This window comes from Anser anser (assembly GCF_964211835.1).
Source record: "Anser anser genome assembly, chromosome: 2".
NCBI lineage: Eukaryota > Metazoa > Chordata > Aves > Anseriformes > Anatidae > Anser > Anser anser.
The window spans coordinates 143,699,265-143,727,233 of record NC_139721.1 but is presented as its reverse complement, the minus strand read 5'-3'; the positions used below and the strand labels follow the sequence as shown (position 1 = coordinate 143,727,233).

The window sequence follows — 27,969 nt, the reverse complement described above, 5'->3', positions numbered from 1 at the left end:
GTTTCTGTGAGGAGGGCACGTATGTACATTCACATCTTGTAGAGAACTTCCTGGGAGAACTGTTTTGGAATTCCTGGTTAGAATACAACAAGCTCTGAAGTATGCAAATAGAATTACACGTGGCTGCGTTATTCCGCTATGGAGATGATGTTTGTAAGGCCTACAGGCACAATTAAAACTGTGCCGCTATAGCACAAATTTAAATCTGTGCAGCATGAAAGCGAGTCTATAAATGTATTCAGAAACACTGTACGTTAGCAAATTAAGAAAGTGAATGCATGTGAAAATTTGATTGATGCAATTTTGATAATCTAAACCCCCTAATTTGCAAGTGAACTTGCTGTTGTTTTAGATGGGTCATTTTAAGATGTGTGAATTCAGCGTATTTAATGGTATTCAACTGAAAATGGTCGCGGGATCACTTTTGGCTGGCATGGAGGTCTCTGTTATCCCATTTTCAAGCACGGTATTTGTTGTACAACCTGGCAATCTAAGAGAGTAGCTAATTTTTTATAAGCAAACCTAAAGTTTCATTACTGAGTATAATCTATCTCCTCGTCCCTAGTTTTATTTGTACAAGGGCTAGACTAGTTCTGCAGGCTCGTGAAGCTGCCCTGTGGTTTCAGGGTGAGATTGATGTGCAGCGATATCAAGTGTAGTAAAGAGCTTGTATGGTAGATGTTGCGATGTTCCATCAATGTGCTGTTATTTTATGTCATAGCTAATGAGGTGTCAGCATGATTTATTAGGTTTGCACAGCTGTGTTTTCAAAAATTTACTAGAGTTTCTTCTTTCTCCCACTTTGGAAGGAGGAAAGAACATTCTCCTTGGGACTCCAAGGAGCAGCTGACGTTCACCCATCCCAGACACCTTTCCATTTCTTTGCTCCGCTCTGCAACTATGGTGCCTCGATCTATAGCGTTTCAGGGCTTTCCAAGGAAGCATGCTGTAAAGTAAATTCAGCTGATATTTATCAGTTTTCCTGTGGGCTGCAGGGGTCTGTATAATGAAAATGAGACATGGCAAGACACATTACCGTGACTTAAAAAGACCGAAGAGTGATGAGGCTGTCTGACCTGCCTGATTGCATTGGTTTCTTTCCTCTGTTTAAGAGCAAAAAGGGTCCTCACTGCTTTCACGTTTTGTTTAAGTTCAGTTCTGCAGGAGGTTATACTTGCAGTGAGTGTTTTTTATCCTCCAGTATTTATAACCCACGGCTGCTTCAGTGAAGGCTTCTCAGAAAGCCTCAGAAAGCAGGATAGCATCTACAGGGAACTAACAGCTTCCCAGTTGGAAAACATTTTTGGATAAGCAAAACCAATGCTAAGAGCACAGGTCACCCCTATTTTGTTACATCCACCTCTACTGAGTGTTTGTACTATCATATAAAGAGTTCTCCCCCTACACTCCGTAGAAAGCTGCTGAAGCAAAATGTACTGTGCAGAAAGATTTGATCATGGAGATGGAAAGTTATTTTGTTAATGATTTGAAAGAGCTGTTGCAAGTTAACAATATTCTGTTATGTTTACCATGCTTTTATTTGAAATTTATTATAATAACAGTAGATTAATACATGCAATTATAAAAACATGCCTACAAACTAAGTAACTGTGAAGTTGTCTACATTTTATCATAAAGATATGGCCAGAAGTTGATATTTCTGAAATTCCAAATATATAGGAATATTACATATTAAATACTCAGTATATGATAGTGAGGAGACTGGCAATATTTATTGCAAAACTAGAAAGAGCAGGTGGTACCCATAAGTATAATAAAATAAGGAAAACCTTAGAACTTCTCCATCTATTTCTAAGCCCAAATTTGAATATTTAAGTAGTTTGTCAAACTTGAGTAATCAAAAACATGCCTGAATGCTGTAACTGCAAAAACTTGGCTGGGGTCTGCACTATTGTACTAAACAAGCCGCTTCTTACTGAGTCCAAAGTGTGCGCCTTCATATGTAAGTAAAATTTGGGGATTTTTTTCAAGACGTAGACGGGTAAGACTAGTTCATAAGCTGCAAAGACAAATAGTCATTTGAAATAAAAAATTTGAATTATCTTTGGAAAATGTAGCTCAGTTGGATAAACAAGAACAGTGTGTTAGCATTAAAGACTATTTTGCTGGCATCCTCACTGACCTTCCTTAAAGAGCACACTCCAGGTGTGCTTTGAAGCACTTTTTTTCTACAACTAGTATAAATATGGAATGCTCTTTCTTCTTTTCCAAAGTGTCTACCTTGTCAATGCATTTAATCTGGAAAGAATAAATCTGGTTTTGCATTTTTCTTTCACTTATTTTCATTCCCAGGATACATACACAAGAAACCATAGGCCAAATAACTTTTTTTTTTTTTTTAATTAAGACATATGCAGAATCTTTGCAAAGATATCAGCAACTAAATGTATTCTTTTTCCTCTAGATCAATGAACTGAGCCACGTTCAAATCCCTGTTATGTTGATGCCAGATGATTTCAAAGCATACTCGAAGATTAAGGTGGACAATCACCTTTTCAACAAGTAAGTACAAGTAACAATTCTTTGTAGAGGGGGATAGTGGCAGTGATATTTTATGAAGTACTATGAACTCTGTTATTTTTCAGTTGATGTGACTGAAGTTTTGATGATTAAGTTAATCCTGTGATAAACATAACCATCTGTGCTGTTCCAAAAAGTAACAGCAGGGGCTGCTGGGTAGTATTCTTCTTCCATATGGTTTATTATTGCCTTATGGATATCTTATATATTGAAGATGATCCTCTCTCGGTGTGTTTATTTATGGCTGATATAAACATTGATTTGAGTATTTTTTAAAACATAAATTTAGGTGCATATGCATTTAGTATTTTAAATTAAATATTTGAATGAGAATTTAAAACATATTTCAAAGCTTAATAATGTGCAACTTTTAATAATTCATAATAGGATATTATATCAATCAAAGTTCCAAACGTATTAAGATCATTTAATGTAATATCCACATCTCTTAAAAATGATGCTACATGAACAGGATGTGCATACATACAAAACTATTAATGATGCTTTGTGTACAACCCATTTAAGAATATTTGGAAAAAGGAATAATTCTGCTATTTTGGGTCATTTTTACTCTGTGACAAAGTTCAAAGTTGCTTTTCTCAAGTATAAGTATGAAATGAACAACTGAATATTAAAACTAGCTCTGTACTCAGTAAGTCCAATTTTCTTGAAGTTTGGCATTGTCAGTATTTCCTAGTGTCACCAAAGGTATATTAATTCTTGTATAATGCAATCTAAGGTTTCACTTTTGAAATAATTTAAGGGCAATGACAAAACATTCTTTTCTGCTTTTGAGTCCAGGTTCAGCTTGTTAGAGACAAATATATATAAATTTATTAAACATGGTAAAGGAAAGAACATGATGAGACCAAATCTTGTTCAAAAAGAGAAGGCTCTAGAGGGGAGATTGTAAATCTCCTTATTTCCTGCTTTGCATGAACAGAATACTCTCGAGTTACTTAATTACATATGCAGGTGAATGAAGTTGATTTGGTTTTGTATTCTTTCAGAGAAAACATGCCAAGTCATTTCAAATTTAAGGAATATTGTCCAATGGTTTTCCGTAATCTAAGAGAGAGGTTTGGAATTGATGATCAAGACTTTCAGGTAAGTTCACTTTCAAAACTCTTAAATCAGGGATATATACAGGGTTTAAAGGTTCATAAAGCTGCAGTTGCTAACAGGACGAAGTGCTGAAACACTTTGGAGAAAAACTAAGAGAAAAAGAATATTCCTCTCTATTCCTCCCCCCACCTGCAGCCAGAACATTTCTGGCTTATTTGTTTGCCTCCCCTGGCTGTCTTCTGGCAGCCTTCTGCTATCTTCCGCCCTCCTTGTTTCCCGGTATCTCCGAGTCATTAAAACTGAGGGGTGATACCTCTTGCAGGAGGAAGAAGAAACAATCTCTGGACGCTGCTGGCAAGAGATGCTGTATTCAGCTGAGTCACTCTGATAACAGTCGCGTTAGGGATATGTGTATGTGAGATGTGGTTTCAGAAACCACCATGTCTGTTTCCTTCATGCTTTTTTTTTTGTTGTTGTTTAGAAAAGGGTGATCTGTGGCCAGGCAATTTCATACTGCTTCATTACACTTCATTTTTCCCTTTTTTAAAAGGGTCTGGAAACAAATAGCTTGCTAAGAGCAGATGGAGCAAAACAAGAAATTGCTCTACATTTGGCAGCGTTGTTTCTTGCAGTCAAAGCCTCTTTCAGTCTTTGCAAAGGAAAGTTCTTGAACTCTGCTTCAGTCAGATTTGCCAATACTCACTGACATTCCCTTTTCCATTAACTGTTCCTAATGCACATCATTTCCGTCATAGGGATAATTCCTTCTGCAATCACACTGCTAGACAGCCTGTCCTACATAGCACTCGCAGTGTGACCCACTGTCTGCTTCTTGTCCTGTTCTTTTGCTCTTTTAAGCTATTTTGTTATGGGTTACAGTTGTCTCTTAGCCTGTCACTAAGATATTTGAGAAGATATTTAATAAATAATAAATTTTATAAAAGGTTTTGAGCAGCTAAAAAATTTGTAAAAATTCCATTTGTGATAACACTCCCATTCATGCTACATAGAGCAGACTGAATGCTGCAGCCCAAATCTCTATCTAATTCTTTCAGCTGTCCTCTTCACTGATTTTCCCCTTTCTCAATATGAAGCACTGTGTTAAAATGCATACATTGGTCAATATATGCTTGCACAAATGCAGGTAGAAATTAGGGTATGAATCTCACTATATAACCACTAACTTTGCCAGCAGGTGGAGAAGGGGGGTTCTTTTCTCTTTCCTTTCCTTTCCTTTCCTTTCCTTTCCTTTCCTTTCCTTTCCTTTCCTTTCCTTTCCTTTCCTTTCCTTTCCTTTCCTTTCCTTTCCTTTCCTTTCCTTTCCTTTCCTTTCCTTTCCTTTCCTTTCCTTTCCTTTCCTTTCCTTTCCTTTCCTTTCCTTTCCTTTTCCTTTTCCTTTTCCTTTTCCTTTTCCTTTTCCTTTTCCTTTTCCTTTTCCTTTTCCTTTTCCTTTTCCTTTTCCTTTTCCTTTTCCTTTTCCTTTTCCTTTTCCTTTTCCTTTTCCTTTTCCTTTTCCTTTTCCTTTTCCTTTTCCTTTTCCTTTTCCTTTTCCTTTTCCTTTTCCTTTTCCTTTTCCTTTTCCTTTTCCTTTTCCTTTTCCTTTTCCTTTTCCTTTTCCTTTTCCTTTTCCTTTTCCTTTTCCATTTCCATTTCCATTTCCATTTTCTTTTCTTTTCTTTTCTTTTCTTTTGGTAAAGCTGTCATGAGCCTATTGCATGATTCCTCACTGTCCTGTTCACTGAAGAACTGCTTAAGGGAAAATACACCAAGACTTGGCCAACAGCTGAAACAGCTGGGGCTATTGCAAAAATATCAGGTTGCATTCCTGGTACAATTTTCCTGGTGGACCAAAGAGATGTGCTTTGTTAGGGAAGATACGATCCTTTTATATGAAGGTTTTCCTTTTTCTTGATAAAGGGCAAGGATCAGTGTGTCAGAGAGGATGATGTGATTGGTCCTAACCTTGAAATTATGATGTCAGCTCATGCTTGGTACCTTTGAGAAGATGGGCTAATGACAGTAGGCAAAGTTATATTTCAGTAAATATATATTAATATTTCAGTAAATATTTATTAGAAGATGCTGTCATTAGTTAAAGCTAGTAAAATTAGCATAATAAAAAATTGTGCATACCACAGTATTGTGGGCTGTTTTCATCTCTAGTACTATTCTAGCCAAATCCGGAATTCCTGTGTTGTAACTACTACTGATTGGATTTATTAATTGTAACTAAATAAAATGTCCTAATTTTCAGATTAAAAATAAAGTATTTTTTAGTTATGTGTTTTGAGTTTTTATGACAATGTAGCCAAACAACAATACAAAAGAAGAAAGTACAACCACATCCTGTTTTTTGATTCAACACTTATGTGTTAGTTGCAAAAAACATCTTCAGTGCTATTTAGTATTTCAAGTACATCTAGCATAAAAGAGAAGATTAGTTAATATAATTTTGACCAAAGGGAAAACAATATCTGCATTCACTATTCTTTTTTTTTTTGTTTCTCAACCCAAGCAGTTTATCACTGAATTTTCATTCTACTGGACTGTTCCAATAAAATAAAAATACTCAGAGTAATAATATGTTTTGAACACATTTTTAAACTTAAATTATTTTTACAGGAATACACATAAATGAAAATTCATGTCACCCTGGCCTTGTATGTAAAAAAGGGATTACCCCCATTAAAAGTAGAAGTTGCTTTCATTTTAATGCTACATTTCCTGTGATATAGAAAAGGAATCTAATTTGACAAAGGGAGCTGACTGTATATGTATATATATATTTTCAGATAATATTTGTGTTCAGGAAGTTATTCCAATGAATGTTGATTAAAATGATTGACTTATACTCAGAAACCAAACATGGTATGGAAGAACACAATATTGAACTGAGAGGTAGTTTAGGGAAGAGATAGCACATAACTTTCTCTACATAGTGTGTTTCTTACAAAATGATTTCAGGAAAGGAGTCTCAATCAATTATGAACAATGTCATTCCCGTTATTGAGCAAGACAGGACTGGTGTAGATAAATAAAGCCATTTACCATCTTCATTAATCAGACACATCAGTATAAATTAGGCAGAACACTCCTTTTAAACCTTTTTGTTTTCGAAGTGTTCTGCAGATCTCCTTGATGAGTTGTTCCAGGGGGCAGATAGTGCTAACTCATAAGGAAAGATTAACAACTACAACAACAACAAAAACCCTACCTCATGAAAAGAATTTGTTAGTGTATGATCTAGTTATTAGGCCATACTCATTTTAATTCTTGACATTGTGTTATTTACTTTGTACAGTAGTTTGGTGGAATGCTTAACACACAGACAGACTTCGTTCAAATTCAGAGTGATTAATACAGAGATTTCCCCGCAGAGATCTCTTAACCCTGAAGAGGGATTTAAGTCTTATCAAGTACAGTTTTTTCCCTGCATTCAATCCAACTTCAGAGTCAGGAGAACTAACATAGTTCCTGCCCTGCAGGAAGCCATTTCTAGTCATGACGATTACAGTTCCTGTAATGGGCTCCCACCTTTCACATGATGAAAAGCTACTCCTTTTGTTGAAGCATCTTTGGTAACCTATCCTACATCTGTCTGCCTTTCATAGCTAGTTGGGCATCTCTGAGAGATGTTTTGATTAGTACTGAGGTAGGATTAGTTTCCTAGAGACACGTGTGATTCATTCTTTATTATGGACAGCAATGTGGAGAATATAGTACGGAGTTAAACATTGGGTTTTATTCAAAGTTTGCCTTTGTTATGACAGATTACAAACTTTTTAAGACATATTACATCCTTAACCTAAGCTAAGAAACTTTGTTCGTATGTCAAAAATTGCTTTATTGGACCATGACCTTCCTTTTTGTTGATCACCTCTTACTAGGGTATTTATTGCATCAAATAAAAATTGTCTGGCTGTTTTTCTTGTAAAAGGGAACACAGGCAATGATTAGTTAGTGTGAATCAAAATTGCGTTTGAGTACTGTAAAACCTTTAAAACCATTTTAACCACTTATATAGACGATAAATTATCAAAGTGAAGGAGATTTTGTGCTGTTGTGTGATTTAGATCTCATACTGAAGATAATTTCTAAGTGTCAAAGAAATTCCACAACCCAGAGCATTAAATAGTGGCAAATTTTGCCTTGATAGGGTAAATTATCTTGAGCTATTGTTTTTGTTAGTGTCTTCTATTTCATTGAAGAGGAATCCATAACTCTAAAGATTGTCATAACATTGACAGGAAAATATTTGAGAACATTAACTGTTCCTAGCAGGGGAAAAAAAAAATCAGTAAAGGAAATCACTCACTACGGTCCTAAATTAATTTCTAATTTCTGCATTCCCCCTTATCTTCAGATATTGGTTTTGCAAAAGTTATTGTACAAAAATGCCTTTTTCCCAAAATGTATGGAGTCACTGAGGTAACCTTGGAGTTTATTTTCAACTTGTTTGACATAATTTCTTACCTAACAAAATCCATTAAAACAATTCTGTCAAGAATTGTAGGACTGGCTTCTGGAAACTGTAAAATTATGACAGATAAGCAAGCTAGCAGCTAACTGACACCTCCTCCAACCAACTCCAGAAAAAGAGGGTCTACTACTGTTGCAAGTGTTTCTGCTTCTGTTGCTTTTTAAAAAAAAAAAAAAAACAATGTACTGTCCTCTCACACATCTGTTCTTGTTTAAAGTTCTTGCTGAATCCTACATCTGGATTCCACTAGGCAAAAGAGGGTTCTTGCCCTATAAAATAGAATTTCTCATACCAGAGGGCACTGATGTCCTGCTGTACCTAATGATCCTTCTGCTGGGGATGGGGGAGAGGGCAACTGATTTTCCTTAAAGTTTTATTGCTTAGTGTAATAGGAGACATGTTCACTTCTCGCTTTGCCTGTCTGCAGGAGCAATTTGTAGAGGCTGTCTGTGCAAGATAAACAATTCATAAAGCACTTGTAGATGGTCCATAAGTTCATTTTAGTGTAGAGCTCCTTGTTATTTCTGCATGTGCATTTTTTCATATAAAAGCTTAAAATCCAAAAATGAAAATTGAGATTGCCTTAATAATAAAAACCATATGAACTCAGTATCCTTCACTTCTCCTGATGTGAATCTCTCCTTAAGTTTCAGTATCTCTCACAGCTTTCTATACAGAGGAATTTCTTGAAGTAGTTTGTAGTCGAGACTGTAGCATGGCATCAGGTATATACTGCAAATTCTAGGTTAATTTTTCAGAAGTTATCCTTTAATTTCATTTCCTTCTGAGGTACTTAAATTTCAAATCACCAAGATTCTTGTCAACCCATGAACATTTTTGCTCATTTTGTGTGACTTATCCAATTCCAAGATAACATATTAGGAGTTTACAAACTATTTTACAGTCTAATATGATGTGTTTGTTGGAACAAAAACATATCCACCAGCGGTGGTGCACCTTTTTGGAACAGGATAGTGGCTTGCTGGTCTGGCTGAGATGGATTTAACTTTCTTCATAGCAGCGTGTATGGTGCTGTGTTTGGATCTGCTCTCGACCATAAGTGAGCGGCTGTGTGGGTGCTTGGCTGCTGGTCAGGGTCAACCTGCCACATCTGTCTGCAGAGGTTCCCTTTCAGCACATGGCTGTGTGCTCAATGCAGAGAAAGCCAGGCTGTTCTGAGCAGTGATGGCTGTTGAGGCAGTGTCCTCAGCCAGCTGCTCACCACAGATGAAGGCATAAAGGAGAGTTTTGGTTTCTTTAGACTCCCCACGGCTATTAATGGTTCTCTGAAGTGTCTGTGCTCCCCAGTCCTTGAAAGGGAGGCACAACTTACCTATTACAGTTAGGAAAAGTGAATTATTAATATTCATCTGTTGTAACTACAGTCTTTAATTAAATGTATTTAAAAAAAAATCCATGCAAAAGTTGTGCATATAATCCTCTTATAGAGACCTACCCCTCAACAGAAGTGTCAGCCCCTATGTCGTAAGTAATTTGAGATTCCTCGCAACACCTCTGGATGATGTGTACAGCTGGTGCCATCAGTGATTAAGTGTTACTCAGTAGTGCCACTGTTTTAATCAGCTGCTGTTTTTTCAAAACAAAATGCACAGTGAGGAGTGATCTTAAATGTCTCCCACTCATGAAAATGAGCTGTGAAAGTCTTGCTAGGTCTTAGATGGCTAGATTGATGAGGAAGGTGACCTTCAGAGACCCCTTCCAACCTCAGCCATTCTGTGACTCTATGATTGAATCAGCTGGGAGTGTCCAAGGTACATTTTAGTAATTTCGTATTTCTCCTGCATGAGAGAGGGGGGCTGTAAATGGCAAAATGATCCAGACGAATGCGTGTCTTTTAGGTTTCCCATGTCCAATTCATTTCCTTAGAAGGCTTAAAATAGAGCTTTGTGCTCATGCATCTGCACTGAAATTCCTTCATTTATCAGCCCTTGGTTTGGGAAGGGACAAGATGCCTCTAACATCAAACTACAGGCAACAAGGTCAGCAATAAATGTCTTTGCAACAACTATGTTTAGAGTCGGATCTTGTTCCTAAGACAATATCCTTTCACTGACTATTTAATAAAATGCATAAATAGTCCTGGAAGCAAGAACCTTCTGAAAGAAAATTTCTGTGCTGGTCATTTTAGCATGCTAAATCTGTGCATGGAAAGTTCTTGAGTTCATCTGCCAAATGAGGGACCTGCAGCAGAGCATCAGTCTGTGTATCCAAAACTGACATTGGCACTAAGACGGTCAGAGCTGCCGACATCTTGTTTGACATGGGCATGTGTGGTAGTGGTAGTAAGGTGTTGAGCCAGTTGTACTAACAAAAGCTGTGGTGTTTGTAGTCTTTCTAGCATGTAAAAAAGTACGCAATGTGAATATGATGTTCTAGGATTTGGTGCCTCAAGTGTGAGTCCAAATAGAGATTTAGGGACTATGGGACTGAACATTAGTAGGTATGACAACTCTACAGATATTTTAACCTCTGCTTTCTCTTAGTCTTCCCTGGAGCAAACAATTATATTGCCTTGTCTTCAGCAGTGTCTTGCCTAAACTAAATATCATTCACAACTAGGTATTCAAATTAGAAAAAAAGTAATTTAGCATGTGTGGGCAACATCAAAAAATAGAGCAAAAAATAGGAGCACCCTGAGCAATTATAGAGGCAGCCCTTGAAAATGAGGCACCAAGCCAAGCTTTGCAGGGCTGAAGGAGAAAGGCTCATAAATAAAGATCCCTAACCCTTTCCAAAGCAAGTGCATGCCTTAAACTGGCAGCTCCATATCCAGACAGTCTGAATAGGGTAACTTGATTTAGGAAAGAATCTCGTATTTTGTTGATTATGCTCTCATTAGACCAAGTCAAAGAACCCATGACCTTGCTCACAAAGGAATAGCTCAGTGCTAAAAAGAAGAAAAAGTTTGTGTTTCACCTTTGTCTGTTCAAGATTTTCATGTCTTTCACCACAGTAATGACTCCCTGAATGCAATTTGCTTTTGAATGTTCATAGATGTTCAGAACGTGTACATCCACATCTGAATGAGACCATATAAGGTACTTGATATTTTTGACACATGAATCTAGGACCAGAGTGGCTTGTTTTTCTCTTTCGGAGCCTCCATGACATTCACCATAGCTCTTCGGAGCCCTGCTTTTGAGCTGACAAGAAATCGTAGTGTAGTGTTATCTATACATCAGCCAAAGGCAAGGGGAGGTCAAACACACTGAGTCTGTTTGCAGGATATGTTAGTGGTCAGGTATACATTGCTACATGCTAGACTTCTTAGACATATGTCGGTGTCAGAGATCAGTGTTTCTTGATAGACTGACGGACAGATTCAACCTGCAGATATAATGGAATGTCCTTTCCAGAAAATTTATCAGCACAGGCTCTAGCAAAAGCAATTTTCCCACCTCCTAACATGACAACTTATATGTTAGGAGAGAAATGTCTTCCTTTAAAGCTATTCTTCTAAAGGAAAAAAAAAAGAATTTACTGTGAAGTATTTTCCATTGTACTATCCTACTGCAGATATGAATGTGCTCAACAGCAATGGTAGAATGCGTGGTGCCAACACTCAAAGTAAACCCCAAAGTCTTCCCTACCCTTCGTTGTGTGACAAAACCATACACCTCTGGGTTTGATGCTTCTGGTGTTATAACTCAAATTACAACTCAAATTACGAGCCTCGGAGGCTCTACATCCAGTTGCATGACGCTGTTTCTGTCTGATATGCTTCTTAATCAGTAATCCAGGTCTAATTCATCCACATCAATGATTCCCAAGGTCTTTTAAAAATGAAATGAAGAAAGTTTGGGGAAAGCTGCGAGCTTGTCTTCGTAAGAACCTGGGCATGGCTCAGGCAGTGTCACAGAAGAACAGCCAGATCCTGTGTATGTAATTCCCCAAACAGCAGCGAACCCCTGCCAGGCTTTCCCACTGACCTATGATTTCAGTCATCACAGAGCATCATCTGTGCACTTGTTTTTGCCTATTCGTTCATGCAAAGCTTGCCCAGAGGCGCTCGTAAATAGCTTGGGATTTGATCTGATTTGTCTTTGGGGTATGTGGTTGAAATAGTAGGGGAATGTCTTGTGACGCTTGTTTTAGCATCCCACGACTTCTGAATGAGATCACAGTACCAGAAGCTGTTGTTTTCCTTTTGTCCAGACGTCGCAAGATGGGAAAGATTTAAATCAATGAGAAGCTGTTAAGCCAGTCAGTTAGAAAAATTGCTGTTCCTCTAAATCTCTCCAAGCTTTATCACCAGAATTTTCCTATTGCCCTTTTTCTCATTTTATGAAAAGCTCTGTCTCAATGACGATTTCTATTAGGCTCTCTTTTTAGATTAGTTACATGAAGTATTTGTATTACATCCGAAACATAGTTCACACGTTCAAAGTTTCTAAAATATAATCTCGTCTGCTAAAGCAGTAGTTAAAAAACAATGACATTTCCATTAGATGTGTAAAAGATTAGAATGAGCTAATTAAATTGACCTTTAAATCTCCCCACCCTCTCAGAGGCCATGGCTAATCCTTGGCCTCCCACTGTGGAGATAAATATCCTTGCTGTGAACGCTTCAAGCAAAGTGGGCAGAGGAGGAAGAGCCTCACCAGCAGTTCGTCTTTGAAGATGGGGGCACTGCTTTGCCAGTTATAAATACAGCTTGCAATTATGGACGGGGAGGCAAACCTTTCCTGTAATCCAGTGGCAGGGCCTATGGCTCTGCCCTACGTGCTTTCTCACAAAAATTGTTTCATTTGGAACATACAGCTCCAAGCAGCTTTACTTGCTGCTGATAGAAGCAACCAACATCTCTGTAAATCGGGCTACCTTTTTTGCTGCTTAGTGTTGGTATAACCAGCATTATCAATTACACATTAATTTCTTAGTTACAGTAGGCTGCTATTTTTATTGACCAATGTGCAAGGTAAAAGTAGACTGAGGATGCCTCTTACAAAGTGTTTGGCTTGATATTTTGTGACTTGGTTATTTTCTAAAATGCTAATTATTTGGGGGGGGAGTTGTAATCAAAAAGTAAAAATTACGTGAATAATAGATGATTAAATGACAACAATCAAAATTTAATTGTCAATGAGCAATTGACATTTCATGTAGTGAAAACCTGAAGAAGACGCAAAATCTGTCCAAATGGCAAAGCGTGATAAAGACAAGGATTTCATACAAAACAACTTGGATCACCGGGCATTCTGAGCCTGTCCAAACGTTATGCCTTTTAATACAGTCAGATGAATAATTATACGAATAAAAGGGAAAGCAGAACTACAGAGGGGAAGGCTGCATTTGAGGAGGTAGTAGCTCTGAAAACGAACAAAAGGTCAAAGAGGACAAGAATTTAGCACTAGTATGAGCTCCTGATGAGAAGGAATAACTGCTCCCTTGGGTGGATATACTGGAGGATGTAAAATAAGACCAGGAAGCACTATAACTTTCTTGAACATCTATTTGTTTTATTCTTGAAGTTAATACTGTATATAGTTTTGGTGCTAGTCATCTAAAAAAAAAGAATGTTGACATTTTGGATATAAAAGAAATATGGGAAAATGGCATCAAAGGAATTTAAGAACATAGAGAATGCCTTGTGATGGGAGTGACAGAGCTTGACCTGCCTCATTTGTAAAAATGAGAGAGAAGTTAGTAGCATGTGAGTATACTTGCAGAGAAACAATTCTAGATACTAGATAAGTAAGAATGACTGGAACTGAAAATCATTCAAATTCAGAATTAAACTCATCTTTTCAGCAATATAAATGATTAAGTACTAGAACAACTGTAGTGGTGAATCTTTGCCTTTTGAAGTTGGAAAATCAAGACTGTCTTTCTCGAAGTTGTGCTTTGACCAAAAGCCGAGATTGGAGTTCAATTTAAGAGAAGCTGGGTGATATGAAATGGCTTGTGATGTGTAGCATTTGTGTTGGATTCTAGTTTGTGAAATTCTGTGGAAGGCTCCAGAGGAGCTCCTCTGAGCTTCAAAGGATTTTGGATCAGGTGCCAAGAGCACCTCTAGAAAACCCATTTTCCTTAACTAATGCACTTTCACTGTAGCAAATAAGATAAAATTCTACGCTGACAGAGATGCTGAGGGAAGAGAAGGGATCTATAGTAAAAAGAAATGAACTTTTAATTAACTCGTTAAAGAATAAGCTGTTCTTAGGTGGAATTATGATATAATTTAGGTGTGCTGAGTAACTTTCTGTATCAAGAACTCTTTGGGAAATGACATACTAGTAAGTGGTGTAGCTCTTATTTATTTATATATTCATATATTTAAAGCTGTACTTAGATTATTTCATCAGAAATTAATTCTGTGATACGGGACAAGGTCTTTGTTATTTGTAGCCTGTTAGTACTACTGGAAGACCAGATGAATATTTCTGGTTGCCTGCTATTCAGTGCAATATAGCTGATACTTTTTATATTGATTTATGTAAGGGCAGTGAGACTTTCAGGCAGTTGTTTCTCAGAGGGAAACTATCTGGGAGAGAGGGGGAGGTACGCAAAAGAGAAATGTATCTGCTAGAGGTATCTCTGAGCTTGGCACGCTGAATGTGTCTTCAGTTGTATAAGTAATTACACAAGTAATTTAGCGTAGTCTTTAAATGACCTCATAAAAGTATTCACACTTCAGAAGTACAAAACCTTTCCATTCTCCTGAGACCAAAAGCCAGCAGGCACAAGATTAAAACTTCACAAATTAGAGGTGAATGGGGAATTGGCAGAGCACCGCCACTCAGAGCAGTAGGCTTCAGGAGAGCTGCTAAGTGAAGCTGTTAAGTGGAGCAGGGCACGTGTGGCTGGCAGATGTTGGAGTCGTGAGGGCGAGGACCGAGGCACGCTGAGGCAGAGGCTGAGACAGCTGAGAAAACATGAACAGGGGACTGTGACACTGTTTTCTCTGAGTTTTCTGCTCACTGAAGATATAGTGTAAGCAGGTGATTTTTATTACCTTGTTCTGACTAGTGCTCAGGTATTGTACGGCTACTCCTCTGTCTCCTCACGCAGTATGCAAGTGTTAGGTAGGTAGCAGCAGTGAGTGATGGTAAAAGGGTTGTTAGGACGTCGAACCTGTACCTTTAGAGGATGAAACTCAGAAGGTTTTTTTCCTATGTCTGAAGGTTATCCTCCCTGTTCTCTTTGCGGCTCACAGATCTGTTCTAAGTGAGGAGAGGCCCCTGTCCTATCTGCTCATATTCCGCTTGGTCTTCCCCTAATTAAGAAGCAGAGCCTGAGGGAACTCAGTCTGGCATTAACCATCATCTGTCTCTTCCTGCTTCTCCTTCCCCCTCCCTCCCTCAGACCTGCTCCTATTTTCCATTTGGAAAAAGGAGATGCTTAACTTACTATTTTACTCTTCTCTTCTCTTCTCTTCTCTTCTCTTCTCTTCTCTTCTCTTCTCTTCTCTTCTCTTCTCTTCTCTTCTCTTCTCTTCTCTTCTCTTCTCTTTTCTCTTCTGCTCTGCTCTGCTCTACTGTTATGTCCTCATCTAGATATGTCTTTTGGGGTAATATGTAATTTTAAATGAGAAAATTCCACAAACTTTCCACGCTTTGTGTGGTAGACTGTGCATGTTAGACACCACACGGGGTATTACTGATATTTCTGTCAGGGATGTCTTACCAGTTTCGGCTTTACGAGTGTCTGTGCATGAAAGAGACTTTAGCAGGACCTCCCTGGACACTTTATGTGCTAACTTAGAAGAGACTTTGTATTTTCCGGCAAAGAATCTCTTCCATGTCTAATATATGTACTATTTATTTGTTGGTGTAGTATAGCAGATTTGTTTGTCAGGGTTGAGTGGGGTGCAAAATGCTTTGATTTACACTTAACAGTTTTGGGTCAAACAGGTAAATTAAATACACTTACCTCAAAATTGGAGGATCTTAGTGTTATAGAATCATAGAATGGTTTGGGTCGGAAGGGACCTTAAAGATCATCTAATTCCAACCTCCTGCCATTGGCAGGGACACCTCCCACTAAATCAGGTTGCTCAAAGCCCCATTCAACCTGGGTGTTTTTAAGATATTTTTACGTAGCCATATTGTTTCCACTTTGTTCATTGATTTACTTGCTAATAATGATTTGTCAAGTGCAAACCAATTTTTGTGATTTTTTTTAAAGATACATTGTTGCAATGATCATGCAACAATGACATGTATTTTACTGAAGACTGATTTCTAATTATAAAGGAACATAATCAATATATTTGAAAGGTAGGAAATTTTGCACTGATTTTTAGTTATAAAGGAATATGATCAGTATATTTGAAAGGTAGGATATTTTGCATGGTACATAGCAGCTTTAGAGGAATTAGAACTTTTCTCTGTTCACAGAAGTGAGTGTGAAACATGACAAGGAAAACTGTCCACAGACAATGCTGAGCCATGCATAATCAGCAGAGGAAAGTGATAATACAATGACTAGTAATAAGCCCAATATGATGGCATTAGTTTTAATTTTTCATCTTTTTAAAACATACTTATTAATTAAACTTACACAAGTATCAAAAGAAAGCACAGCAGTTATCATTGATCTTAAATATCCTTCATTTTCCACCTCCTTTCAGTGTTCAAAGGAGCTGTAGTCTGCCTCTGAAGAGAGCATTGTATTGAAAGAGTTATTACAGGAATGGAGAGTTAGTAAAAACAAAGTGTCAACAATTTAATTAGAGGGGTTTTCTTATCTTCAACATGTTTAATGTTTAAACATCTGATCTTTAATTTATTACTAGAGTCAGAGTATTGTAGAGAAGGCAGTCAGGTTACCTGTGCTTGTATATAGTGGTGCTGCTTAGCACAATGTTGTTTGGTTTATTCTAATAAATTAATTATGTACGTGGTAAAATGATAGTTACATGCATTCTTAATTAAACTTGATATAGATAACTAATAATAAAATAGCCATCTACTCAAAAATAAATGCCTCGCCATTTCTAATCTATTAAAACATTAAGAAGCAGTAAATTCTACGCTAAATAATTATCTACAGATGTATTATATTCTATTGTTAGAAATGTGTTCGGTATGATAGTTGTATTTGCAAATTAACTTGTCATTGCAGTTAGCAATCAGGCGGAATTCATTTCCATTAGAAAAAACAGCTATTGCAGGAGAAGACAAGAATCAGTGAAAACTAAGTGACTTAATGAGGTTTTGTCCAGTTGATTTAGAATATGACTAAATTTATTAATTTCTATTTGAATCTGACTAGTTTCTATTTTTTATGTCTGGCTTGAATTGTAATGAAAGAAGCATGATAAAAGGAATAGTAGATAATTCATTCTCTTATTTTTACGGCTGTCACTCTTTTTAAGTTAGAATGTCTTACTGCTTACACTGTCTGCATTTTTAAATGTGTTGAGTACCATATTCCAACAGGAAATATTAAAAAATAATAAGAGTGAGAATATATATGTGTTGGTTTTGATGGGTTGATACATAAATATATACTATATATTCCTGGTTAATAATGATATGAAAGGAGGTTGTGTTTGCAGGAACACTGTACCTGAAAAGCAGGAAGAACTATTTTAAGGCCTAACACTTTGAAGAGTGCAATTAGTGCTTGTGAAGACCAAAGGTGACAGATTCTAAAGGAGTGAAGGGTTATAGGAATAGCAGTGAGGTGGTTTGTAGTAAAAATGGTTTATTTTTGTCCCATTCTGGGCACAGAATTGTTGACTGAGCTTCAGCAGTTGAAAAGTCCAGAGAAGCAGCATCTTCTGTGGGCTGCATCTCAGCCACGATGTTACCAGCAGTACTGAGATTCAGAGAGACTTTTGGATGCAGGGTGCCTCTACTCATAATGAAACCACTCCTTTTTTCCTCTCATAGTGAGTACTCCCAGATCTTTCTTTCACTCAAATCTGACATGCTTTTTGGTGAAGAATGTTGGAATATACCTTAAGAGTACTTGAAATTTTGGACAATAATGCTAGTCCATGTTCTCCTTATTGTCTTCCCTCTTTCCCTCCTCCTTCTGAGGTTCCTTGGCAGACTGGCAGGTATACTATTTTGCAACTTTTTATAGCAAAACAACTTAAGGCTCCCCCTAGGTTAATTGCTTTCAAGATTTATACCACATGGCTTACAGTTTAAAGGGTAGGATTCTCTGGGAGCAATACGTTCAGAAAACTGTGGTTACTGACAAGTAGTTTAGCTTTATTGCAACAGTTAACCTCAGAATAATGCACCTTTTTCTTCTGGGAACAATAACAAATAATTACCCAGTAGCCTTTATTATTGCTAACTGAATTATAGCCTAATAATTTAGCAGTAGTTCAATTCATTATATACGCTGATGATTACCCATGCTTTAGCTTTTTTCAAAACTAAGAATAATTATTATGTTTCATCGTATTTTCCAGAGTTGGTGATGAAAGTAACTGTATTTGCATAGTATTTGAAAAAAAACACCACTATTATCAATTTGACATTTAAAACAATTAAATATAAGCCCTGGAAATAAAGCCAAGTTCTGACTCCAGAACATAGAAGGTTTCAACAGAGGGTGGTTTCTAAGACTAGCTCGATTTATGATTCAATTTTAAAATTAATGGAGTACTGACATCAAGTGTAGTACTAAGAAAATTCAGTCAATTTATAGTACGTGTTCTCTTGAGTAGACATTGTCTGTACATAAAAACATTTCAGTGATGGAGTGGTGGGAAATGAATTTGAATAAGGAACATCTGAAAGCAGGTATGGAAAACTACAGTAATGCTTAAATTCCCATATCTAGTATCTTCAGTGTATCAGGGCTTGCATCTGTTGAAAGAGGCTATCAAAGGCCAGTGCAGAGCACGAACTGAGTCTTCAGTGGTTGTCCCAAAAGCTCTGTTCAGTTTAGAGAAATTGTTTATTTATAATAAGCATTAGGGAAGCATTAACATACTTTTCTTCTTTAGTGGACAGAGAGGGTTACAGAGGAAAGCATCACGTTTTGTCACAGATATTAGTAATGACTAATTCATTGAGCAAGTCTAGAAGTATGAAGGGAGAAGTATGCAAAGATTTATTTCTCCTACGTGTCATAACGAAGCTTTTCATTTTCATAAGGCCTCATAGAGCTGTGTGCTTTTAGGTGATTTAATGTTATTCCTACTACTCCTGAGTATTTCAGTTGAACAAAGTAAGCTTGTGGGAAAATGTTCTTACCTCATGTTAAATTGATTTAAGAAAGCATCCCACATTTGGGACAGGACTTAAATATTCTGAAGGCCTATTGAGGCCAATGGGATTCCTGTACACAATTAGAAATACGGAGTTGTAATTGCGTGTGTTCAAGTGCCTACTTAAATTGGGGCTATAGTTGCCCTCATCTCACGGTTGAGGTTACTACTTAATAATAATTGGCACCTGTGCTGACCTCCTGGCACTGTGGTTGGACACTTTTGCATGTGCAGCTCCTGCTGAAGCTCCTAGAGCTCATGATCGCGGATTCCTGCATTGCTGGAATGAAAGCATAAATCTTCCTTCCAAAGAAGATACAGCTCCTATAATAAAAAAACTCTGGTGGTTTGGGTGCCAGGTGGTGGTGGAGAGAGACTATTTGTAATTACTTTGTAAGTATTTTGTGACTTGATTCACGGTGCCTTATCAAACCCCAAGAACATGTAGTGTTCTGTAGCTGCTGGAATTGAAATTCTGATATTTAGGAATCTGTAAAATCTGTTGCAAAGTTTCCACTTGCATACAAAATTTAATTACATCCTCTTTCTGCGAAAATGGCTTTTCTTCTTGGAGGGAAAACATTATTTCATCTGAGTGTGGAAGGTGGGAAGTGTGTTTCAGTTTAGCAACAGCTGTTGGTGCAGTGTGGTACAATGAGAAATGATAGCAGGAACTGGATTTTCTTTTTACCAGGAGTGATATACCAAATGGGCTTACTGCAGGTATATTGCATAAGCATAGAAATACTACAGTCCCTGGCTATATTCCAGCAGGCTGTAATTAACTTGTTTAATCTTTACAGAGTATGGGCCATGTTTATGGAAATACACGTAGGGTGTAAGCATGTGTTTTCTCATGGCTGTGCTACTGCTCTTACTACTTATTTTTTTTAATATTGTGATTTTTAATTATAAAAATTCTGATCTGAATACTGCTTACTTTCTGAAAAAAAAATGCAGCAGATTTTGCTGCTGTTGAAGCACACGTAGTCTCAAGCTTCAGTCCAAAAATGGTCACTAACCTCCAACTGTCTTTTCTTCTGACTGCTATACACAGTCATTAACTGATCTTCCCCTCCTGAGCCTGTGGGAAGATGGATGTGTCTATTTTGCCAAAAGAAGAAAAATACAATAATATCGCTTGCTTAATACTAGTTAGGAAATCATTGGAATAGCTCTGTTACTAGAACTTGGAAATCTAACTCTTGTTATGTACCAGATCGCACTGGCTCAAGAACAGGTCCTGCTCGGTTGTAAAATGATCGTGTTATTAGAGATGAATCCTCTGTATATACTTACTATGGTGTAGTAAAGTGGTTCTTTTGGATTTTAAGGAGTATATGTTTTCTTCCAAAATGTTAATAACATATCCATAACAAAGGGCAGTAAATTTTCATTGACTTCTAAATTGGTGATGGTCAGTACATTTCCCCAAACACTCTTGTTCTCAAAATATTTTTAAAATGATTTGTCAAGGTAATGCAATATAATTACATGCTTTGCCGAATTCAGCTTGATGCATATTGAAAAAGATTTTAAAATAAATATAAATGTTTTATATTTCATTTAAAACTTGCATATTTTTGTCTGATTATGTGTGTTTTTTAATCAATTGACAGAACTCATTGACAAGAAGTGCACCGCTTGCCAATGATTCCCAAGCACGCAGTGGTGCCCGGTTTCATACATCCTATGACAAAAGATATATCATCAAAACTATAACAAGTGAAGATGTAGCAGAAATGCACAACATACTGAAGAAATACCATCAGGTAATACACTATTTATTGTCAGGGTGTGTGAACTCTTCTTATATATTACAATGCCAATCTTTTTTTTAGAGTGTTAATAGTTTTAAATGAGTAAGCTCCTTTTCCTTACTAGGAAGATGCTCTTTCTTTGCGTTCCAGTCTTGAAGCTACTTTATTCTGGGCTAGCTTGGAGGTCTCTGTGTAGAAGTGTATGAATGCTGCAGATGACTTCTTTCTTCCTGGTCTAATCACTGAATGTGTTACACTAACACCAGATGTCAAATAATAAATGTTATATTGTATGAGAAATTAAAAACGGTATAATTAATGTAAAATTATTGCTATTAAAAAAAAAACAGGTTTTGCCAATGTGCGTTTCTATAAATCGCTTTAAAGTGAGGAGATCCCTCAAATCACCACAGGTGGTTTTGGTACTGTGCCAGTGTATGATTTCTGTGGATGGTACAGAAGGGAGCAAAAGTTGGGAAACAGAAGAAGACTTAATAAAAATCAGTACTAACATACTTAGTCCCAGATCTGTTTGAGTAAGCTCTAAAGCTGCATAAACCAGGAAAGACACTAAAAATCATATAAACTATCATATAAACCTACAAAAGGAGGTGTTTTTTTTCCCTTCTTTCCACTTTCCTGCTCACTTCCGTGGGTTGGGATTCCAGGTAAAGACTTAAGGACAATCAGTTTTTTTGTTGTTTTTTCTTAGCTTGTCTTGTGGTGATGTTCAGTCATTTTCTGATAGTTTCAGCAACTGTAATAGAAATCACAAACTCCATTTTGAATGCAACACTGAGTGAATATAAAGTACCCAGCTTGACTATTTTTTATACTGTTACTCGTGTAAAACCAGTTTTAAAGCCATCTTTTGAGGAAGAAGAGAGAAAAAGGCATGATTTTGGGGTGCTAGGAATTCAAGGAATTGCTAGCCATCCTTGCAGTGCTTCTTCCGTCTGCCTCCCTCTCCACTTTTGTTGTGTTCAAGTAAGATCTGTGAGTCCCATGCAAGCCCAGAGTGGCTGTGAAGCCTTCAGTGAGATAGATGTTAACTCCTTCTTCTCTGCATGTTGTTATTCTCTTTTAAATAAAATGTAAGACAAGCATGTGTTTATTTTAACAGACAAATATTGTCTCTATCAGAAATCTTCAGAAGACCATCTTTTAATTACAATTTTACTAACCAGAAATGTAAACTATTATTTAATTGTAATTTTGGGGTTATTGACTATTTGAATGTTCAAAGTTACAATTTTAGCTTTAATCAAAAACATTTTATCACTTCTGAAGCAGTGCGGGAAATTTAAAAGTTTTAGTCCATTTCATGTTTGGCATTAGTAACTAATAGTAATGATCCAGATTTTTGAGACCGTTAATCCAGCTGAGAAGTCATATTACTTTTCAAAACAGTCACATCCTTTCAAGAGTGTGTCTATGAAGACAGTGCTAACGTGAATTAACCATTATTGTAATATTTATTCATTAATGCTTTCAAAACATCAGGGTTCATAATAGGCTAGGTTACAAGTAATGATGATTTGCAAGTTATCTGTACCAGGCATCTGATTTGATTTTTTACTGGCAAACGTCCATATATGAATGGAAGCATATGCTTATGTAGTATTAGTAACATCTTACACATCATTATGTATCTTAAATAGCTTGAGTCTGAAAGCTTTCAGTGTTGCCTCCAAAAGATTCATAAAGATACAACTGATATTTCTTTTTGTCTCAGAACTTGAGAGCACTTTACAAATGCCAAGGAACTCAAGTACAGAGGCAATTTAATAATTGGACTTTTAATGAAATAAATTAATTTCAATGTCTTCAGTAATGTGCTGTTAAAAGAACAAAATTGTTCTAATTAATTAAAGAAAATCTAAATTAAATCCCACTGATTCTGGTGAGGTGACTGATACCATGTCCTGTGTTTTGCTGCTGGTAATTACAAGCTCGGTATCATTAGGTACAGCATCTTGTCCACTCATTTCTCTACACATTTTTCAGACAAGGGGAGTATAACTTAGCATGCTTGACAAAATCCAGAGAACCCATTGTCCTGGTGAGCAGGTCTTCAAATAGTTGTGGCTGACCAAGTCATCCAACACAGGTGGGCCTTAGGCTGCTTCTGTACTAGCAAACTATTCAGTGGTGTTAACTTAGGCCAGTTGCTATTCCTACTTTGGAGTTTGAACATGGCCATTCTGTTTTAGGGAAGGATTTCATTATTTGGATGCAAGTTCTTCCATCCCAGCTAGAATCGATTCCAGAGCGCAGTCCATGGTCTGTCCATTTCTCACGGGGACAGATGGATGTATCTTCAGGTTCTGTCAGATGGCTTCGTTGCAGTAGTGCAGGACGCTTCACATACTGCGCTGCTACCCTTGTGGAAATCCTTGTCAATAAAACAAGTTCTCTTGAGCTCCGTTTTATTTTGACCTACTCTCTTCTGCCAGTAGAGTAAATATATATATATATATATAATCTACTGATTTACATACTTACTGCCCAGTATCTTCCTGAACTGTAATCATTGCTACAGCTGAAGAGGCTAATTGTAATTGCAACCAAAAGTATCCCATTTTTAGGGAAAAGTCTGCTCGTTAGCTTTCCTCCATTTTCAGTTCACTGATTGCCAGCAACACTCACCTCTTATGTGAAAATTTCTGACCCAGTTTGCTCCACAGCCCAAGTGTGATGTGGCATGGCCTCACACGAGACCCCGTGCCAGGTGGCTCTCAGAGCAGAGCTGTGTTTGGACACTCAGTCTTCCTAGGAGAGGAGCATGCAGACATGTTGAGACCCAGTTATGTAGTGCAGGGATTCTCCCGGGAGGAGTAATCTTTCTTGGGTGCATGAAGACTAGGGAGGTGATTCATGTGAATTTCATGATTCAGGTGGATGTTTTCCATGTTCCCAAGTCTCTCATGTCATATTGGTACCTCCAAGGGGCCTGACGTTAGGTCATCTGTCCATTATGAACAGTAACTTTTAAACACTTTGTGTCTTGCACCCTCTTCCACCTGTCCAGGAAGGCAGTAATTATTTTCCAGTTACTTCTGACATGATTGTGATTGAAATGCATACTATTTGTGACAGATCATCTCTTTCCTATCTCTTTTTCAGTCCTTTTTTTCCCACCTCTGTGGACTCACTTCAGGTTTCTTCCACAGGTTGAAACTCTGAATGAGTTTCATGTAAACCATAACATTTACTCATCTGTTTTCTTATTCGTGCTAACAGCTCCAAGCTGACAGAATCGTTCTAGGCCTTGGAAGTAATGCCATCCTTGCTTAGAACCAAATAAGCCTTACCAAATGGTTTCCAAGATTTCCTGAATTTCTGAAAAATAAATACAGTTGGGTAGCTATCTTTAACCAAAGAGAACTAGGGAGTGGATTATGTCAAGGTAAGTCAAGAGGTGTGAGAGACTGTATATGTTCTTCATTCATGAAAATAGTCGTTATCCCTGGCGCTTACAAAATAGCTGTCATTCCACTTGTACCTTTTTGAATTACTGAGCTACCAGTGAGGTATCTGGGAGATAGTGGGGTCAGCAGAGAAGTGCAGCAGGGCAGTTTTCCCATGAACATCTCTGAAATCCACCTCCAACTAACAGTGATTTTTTTTTAATCACCAAAAGATCAAAAATAGACATGTAGACTGCCACTATCCAGTGTAGAGTGCCTGGTATTTAATGAACCAAAATTATAACCGACACGACTGGACAACTTAGAGAAATTGGGCTATTTCCATGAAACAGAATGGCTAGTGACTTGTTAAGAGTGAAAATAAAATATGTGAGTTTGAGTTAACAGCTTTCTCCTTTCTGGGTAGAGGCTCTAATGCAATGTTGGGTGGTGTTTTTCAAAAGTAGTCAAGTTAGATGCCTCCCAAGTTACAGTATTGCTACTACTATTATTTAAAATTTAAAATAATAATAATAAAAACTTTAACAATATTAAAAATGAAATGATTGAACTCCAAGCCTAAGGCTACATACTAGAAATTGGTAAATAACTAAAACTGAACCAGGCTTGAAGGGGTATCAGGAGAAGTTACTATAGAAACAGCATATAAGTATATATGGCAAACCCAAATTAAAACTGTTGAATTGTAAATAATAGTTCTTACAATTTTAAATTATAGTTACTGTCCAGAATTGTGAGTTGCATTCATATGTTCACCCTATCTGACATGACGCCTGGTGTTTTGTTAGTGGCAGTCAGGCCTACAACCTCAGACAGATGGTGAACACTTCAGTCTAAACACACTTACTGTCTACTCATCAGATGAGTCTGATGCTTTCAGCACTGAGTCAGAACACTAGAGCTCATTATTTTTTTTCTTGCAAATCTGAAAAAAGAAAATCCAGGGGAAAAAATAAACAACTAAGCCCACCACTTCTGGCCTAAACAAATAGGGGGATTAAAGCCTTTCTCTATGCTTGAAGTTGCAAAAGATGCTGACATTTATAATGAGTGTAAAGTCCACGTCCAGCTTTCCATCTACATTTAGAAACCAAGTGGCCTAGACTGTGAACCAGCTAGATTTCTAAGCACAATGGTAAATGTAGACATGTATCACATGTTAAGTTCTTCTGCTATGAATTTCCTTGCTAGCCAGTTTTTAACTACTATAGTATTTTCTGACACATAGTGTGAAATACTGCTTTTAGTCGTATTTAGTTTGGGCTGCTTAGAATATTGGTATGCTATCAGTTATTAGTAGAACTCTCCTAGCTGCTCTTCAGGCACTATTTCAGCTGAACATCACTTACCTGTCAAATATGCTAGAACCATTGTAATATGGTCAAGTGGGTCAGACTTCGACATACTGGAAAAGTCCTCGCTGTGTGGGTCTTATTTACATTTAGTGGTTCAACAACTTAAAATTGTGTAAGTTCATCAAGCATGTTAATGTTAAATACTTAAATAGTTTTTGAGGGCAAAAACAAATATTCATTTGAAATGCCTTCAAAGCTAGTGATGTTTTGTTTAAAACCTATGCTTCAGACGCCAAAAGCACAGATCAGAAAACTGGAGTTTAGCATACAGCTCCTTTTGTCACTGTTAAAGGAGAGCTCAGCAAAGTCTGCTGTGATAAGTGCATTGCCAGGATTTCAACCTGTGTATAAGAACAGGTATATCCTGTATCTTCCTTAAAGAAAAAAATTAATTTCAGTACACATTCGAGCTATGTTTATATGTTTCCTTTGGATGTATTGCCCTGTGCAAAAAAATTATCAAGTCATTTACGTAAAATACAGAATATGCTAGTGTAGATATTTTATAAACTACAAATATTTTCAAAGACAATCAGTGCCAGTTGAACAAAATTCCATAGAAAGATGTTGTTTTTGAACTGTCTGAATCAAGACATGCTGTCCTTCCCAGCAAGCTAAACTTGCTTTAAAGATTAAATTGGTGTAAATCAATGTCCTCTTCAAGAATAGATGAAGGACAGGATGGATATTTTTAAAAATAAAATGAAAACAAGTTAGGTTGTTTATCATAAAAACCAACACCTTTTGCACACCTTTTTTCATTAAAACGGACTTCAGAAGGGATGCACTATTCCTCACTGCTGACACCCAGATGATTTAACTGTTTTTGCAAGGAAAAAGAAATTGAGAAGCCATCTCAAACCAAGTGAACAAGAGGTCATTGTTAGCATACAATCTTCTGAGTATAAAACTAATAACGAGTGTAGGTATCCTTCAGGTTTTCCATAGCTGGCTGCTGACTGCATGTTCTCTTCCATGCACAGGTAATTGCATGCAGAACTGATACCTATTGCACTGCCTGCCTGTTTCTATGGCAACCTGCAGAAGTGAATAGTAGATGCAGCACACTGGTAAAGGAGAGAAAGTGCCCGTTTACTGGAGGCAGGGAACAGGGGAGTGATCTGGAAGTGAATGAAAAGAAAGGAGAGGATCGAAGGAGCTAAAAGGGAAAGACAACAGCATAAAGGAGAAAACAAAAGCAGAAAAAATACGACCTTAACTTCTGCAGAGGAAAAAATGTGAAAGAAACAGGAAAAAAATTGAAAGGAAAAATCATAGACAATAATGTGAAAAACGGGGAAAATGTACCAAGAGTGCATGGTTCAGGGCTGCTCACAAATCGAGGAATAGCGCAAGGTTATTGAGTGGGAGGTAAGTGAAAACATGATAATCATAAATAGATGGAGAATCATTACTGCAGGCTAAAAGCAGTTTTGTCACGAAAGTGGTGACAGCCTAGGCTGGGGAATATCCCAGAAAAGCAGGTAGGGACCAGGTGTTTAGTAATTCATGCTGAGGTAACCTAGCATCAAGCCAGTAGCTTGCTAAGGCAGAGCTATGTTTAAGTTTGTGTCATCCTCCATCCATGTCATTACTTGCATGGGTTGTCAATGGCTAGGGTTTTCTTTTTCCTCCCTTTTTCTTCCTGAGTTACATCTGTATGTATGACAAAAAGAAGGGGAAGAGTCAGTAAAAAGGCAAAGCAATGTGATATAATGTGCTATTATTTAAATGCAAACCTTCATGAAGAAGGATACGTTCCATCTAACAGTGACCCTGACTCTATGTGTCCCCCAGTGTAGTAAGAGGGTAGGGTTTATGGGGGTTTTGCTTAAAAGCATGCTTTGGAAAAGCCATTCTGCTAGCTCTTGATGTGAATCAAGAAGCTGCATGGAACATGGTCTTCTGCCCTGTGACACGATAACCATCTTATAAAGCAGCTTTGATACAAAAAACCAGGAGAAGCATAAAAAATAGAGATAGGAATAGAAATGTTTTCATCCAAACAGACTACATTTCACCTCCATCACTAGGCCCACCGTTTCCTATAGTAGAAGTGACCACAAAGGTAAGAAATTTGTTAGCAAGGGCATTGGATGGAATTCAACCTATGCAAATGGGCCAGACCACCATGGACTGG

At 37.3% G+C, this 27,969-nt stretch overlaps 1 protein-coding gene across 1 annotated transcript in view; it reads left to right on the top strand.

Annotated features, from left to right (window-relative positions):
* Positions 1 to 27,969, top strand: part of PIP4K2A (phosphatidylinositol-5-phosphate 4-kinase type 2 alpha) — a 109,261-nt gene that overhangs the window by 55,403 nt on the left and 25,889 nt on the right. The window contains exons 2-4 of the mRNA XM_083823609.1: positions 2,426 to 2,523; positions 3,552 to 3,648; positions 20,903 to 21,055. Coding sequence (XP_083679735.1) covers positions 2,426 to 2,523; positions 3,552 to 3,648; positions 20,903 to 21,055 — 348 coding nt within the window. The remainder of the gene's footprint in view (positions 1 to 2,425; positions 2,524 to 3,551; positions 3,649 to 20,902; positions 21,056 to 27,969) is intronic.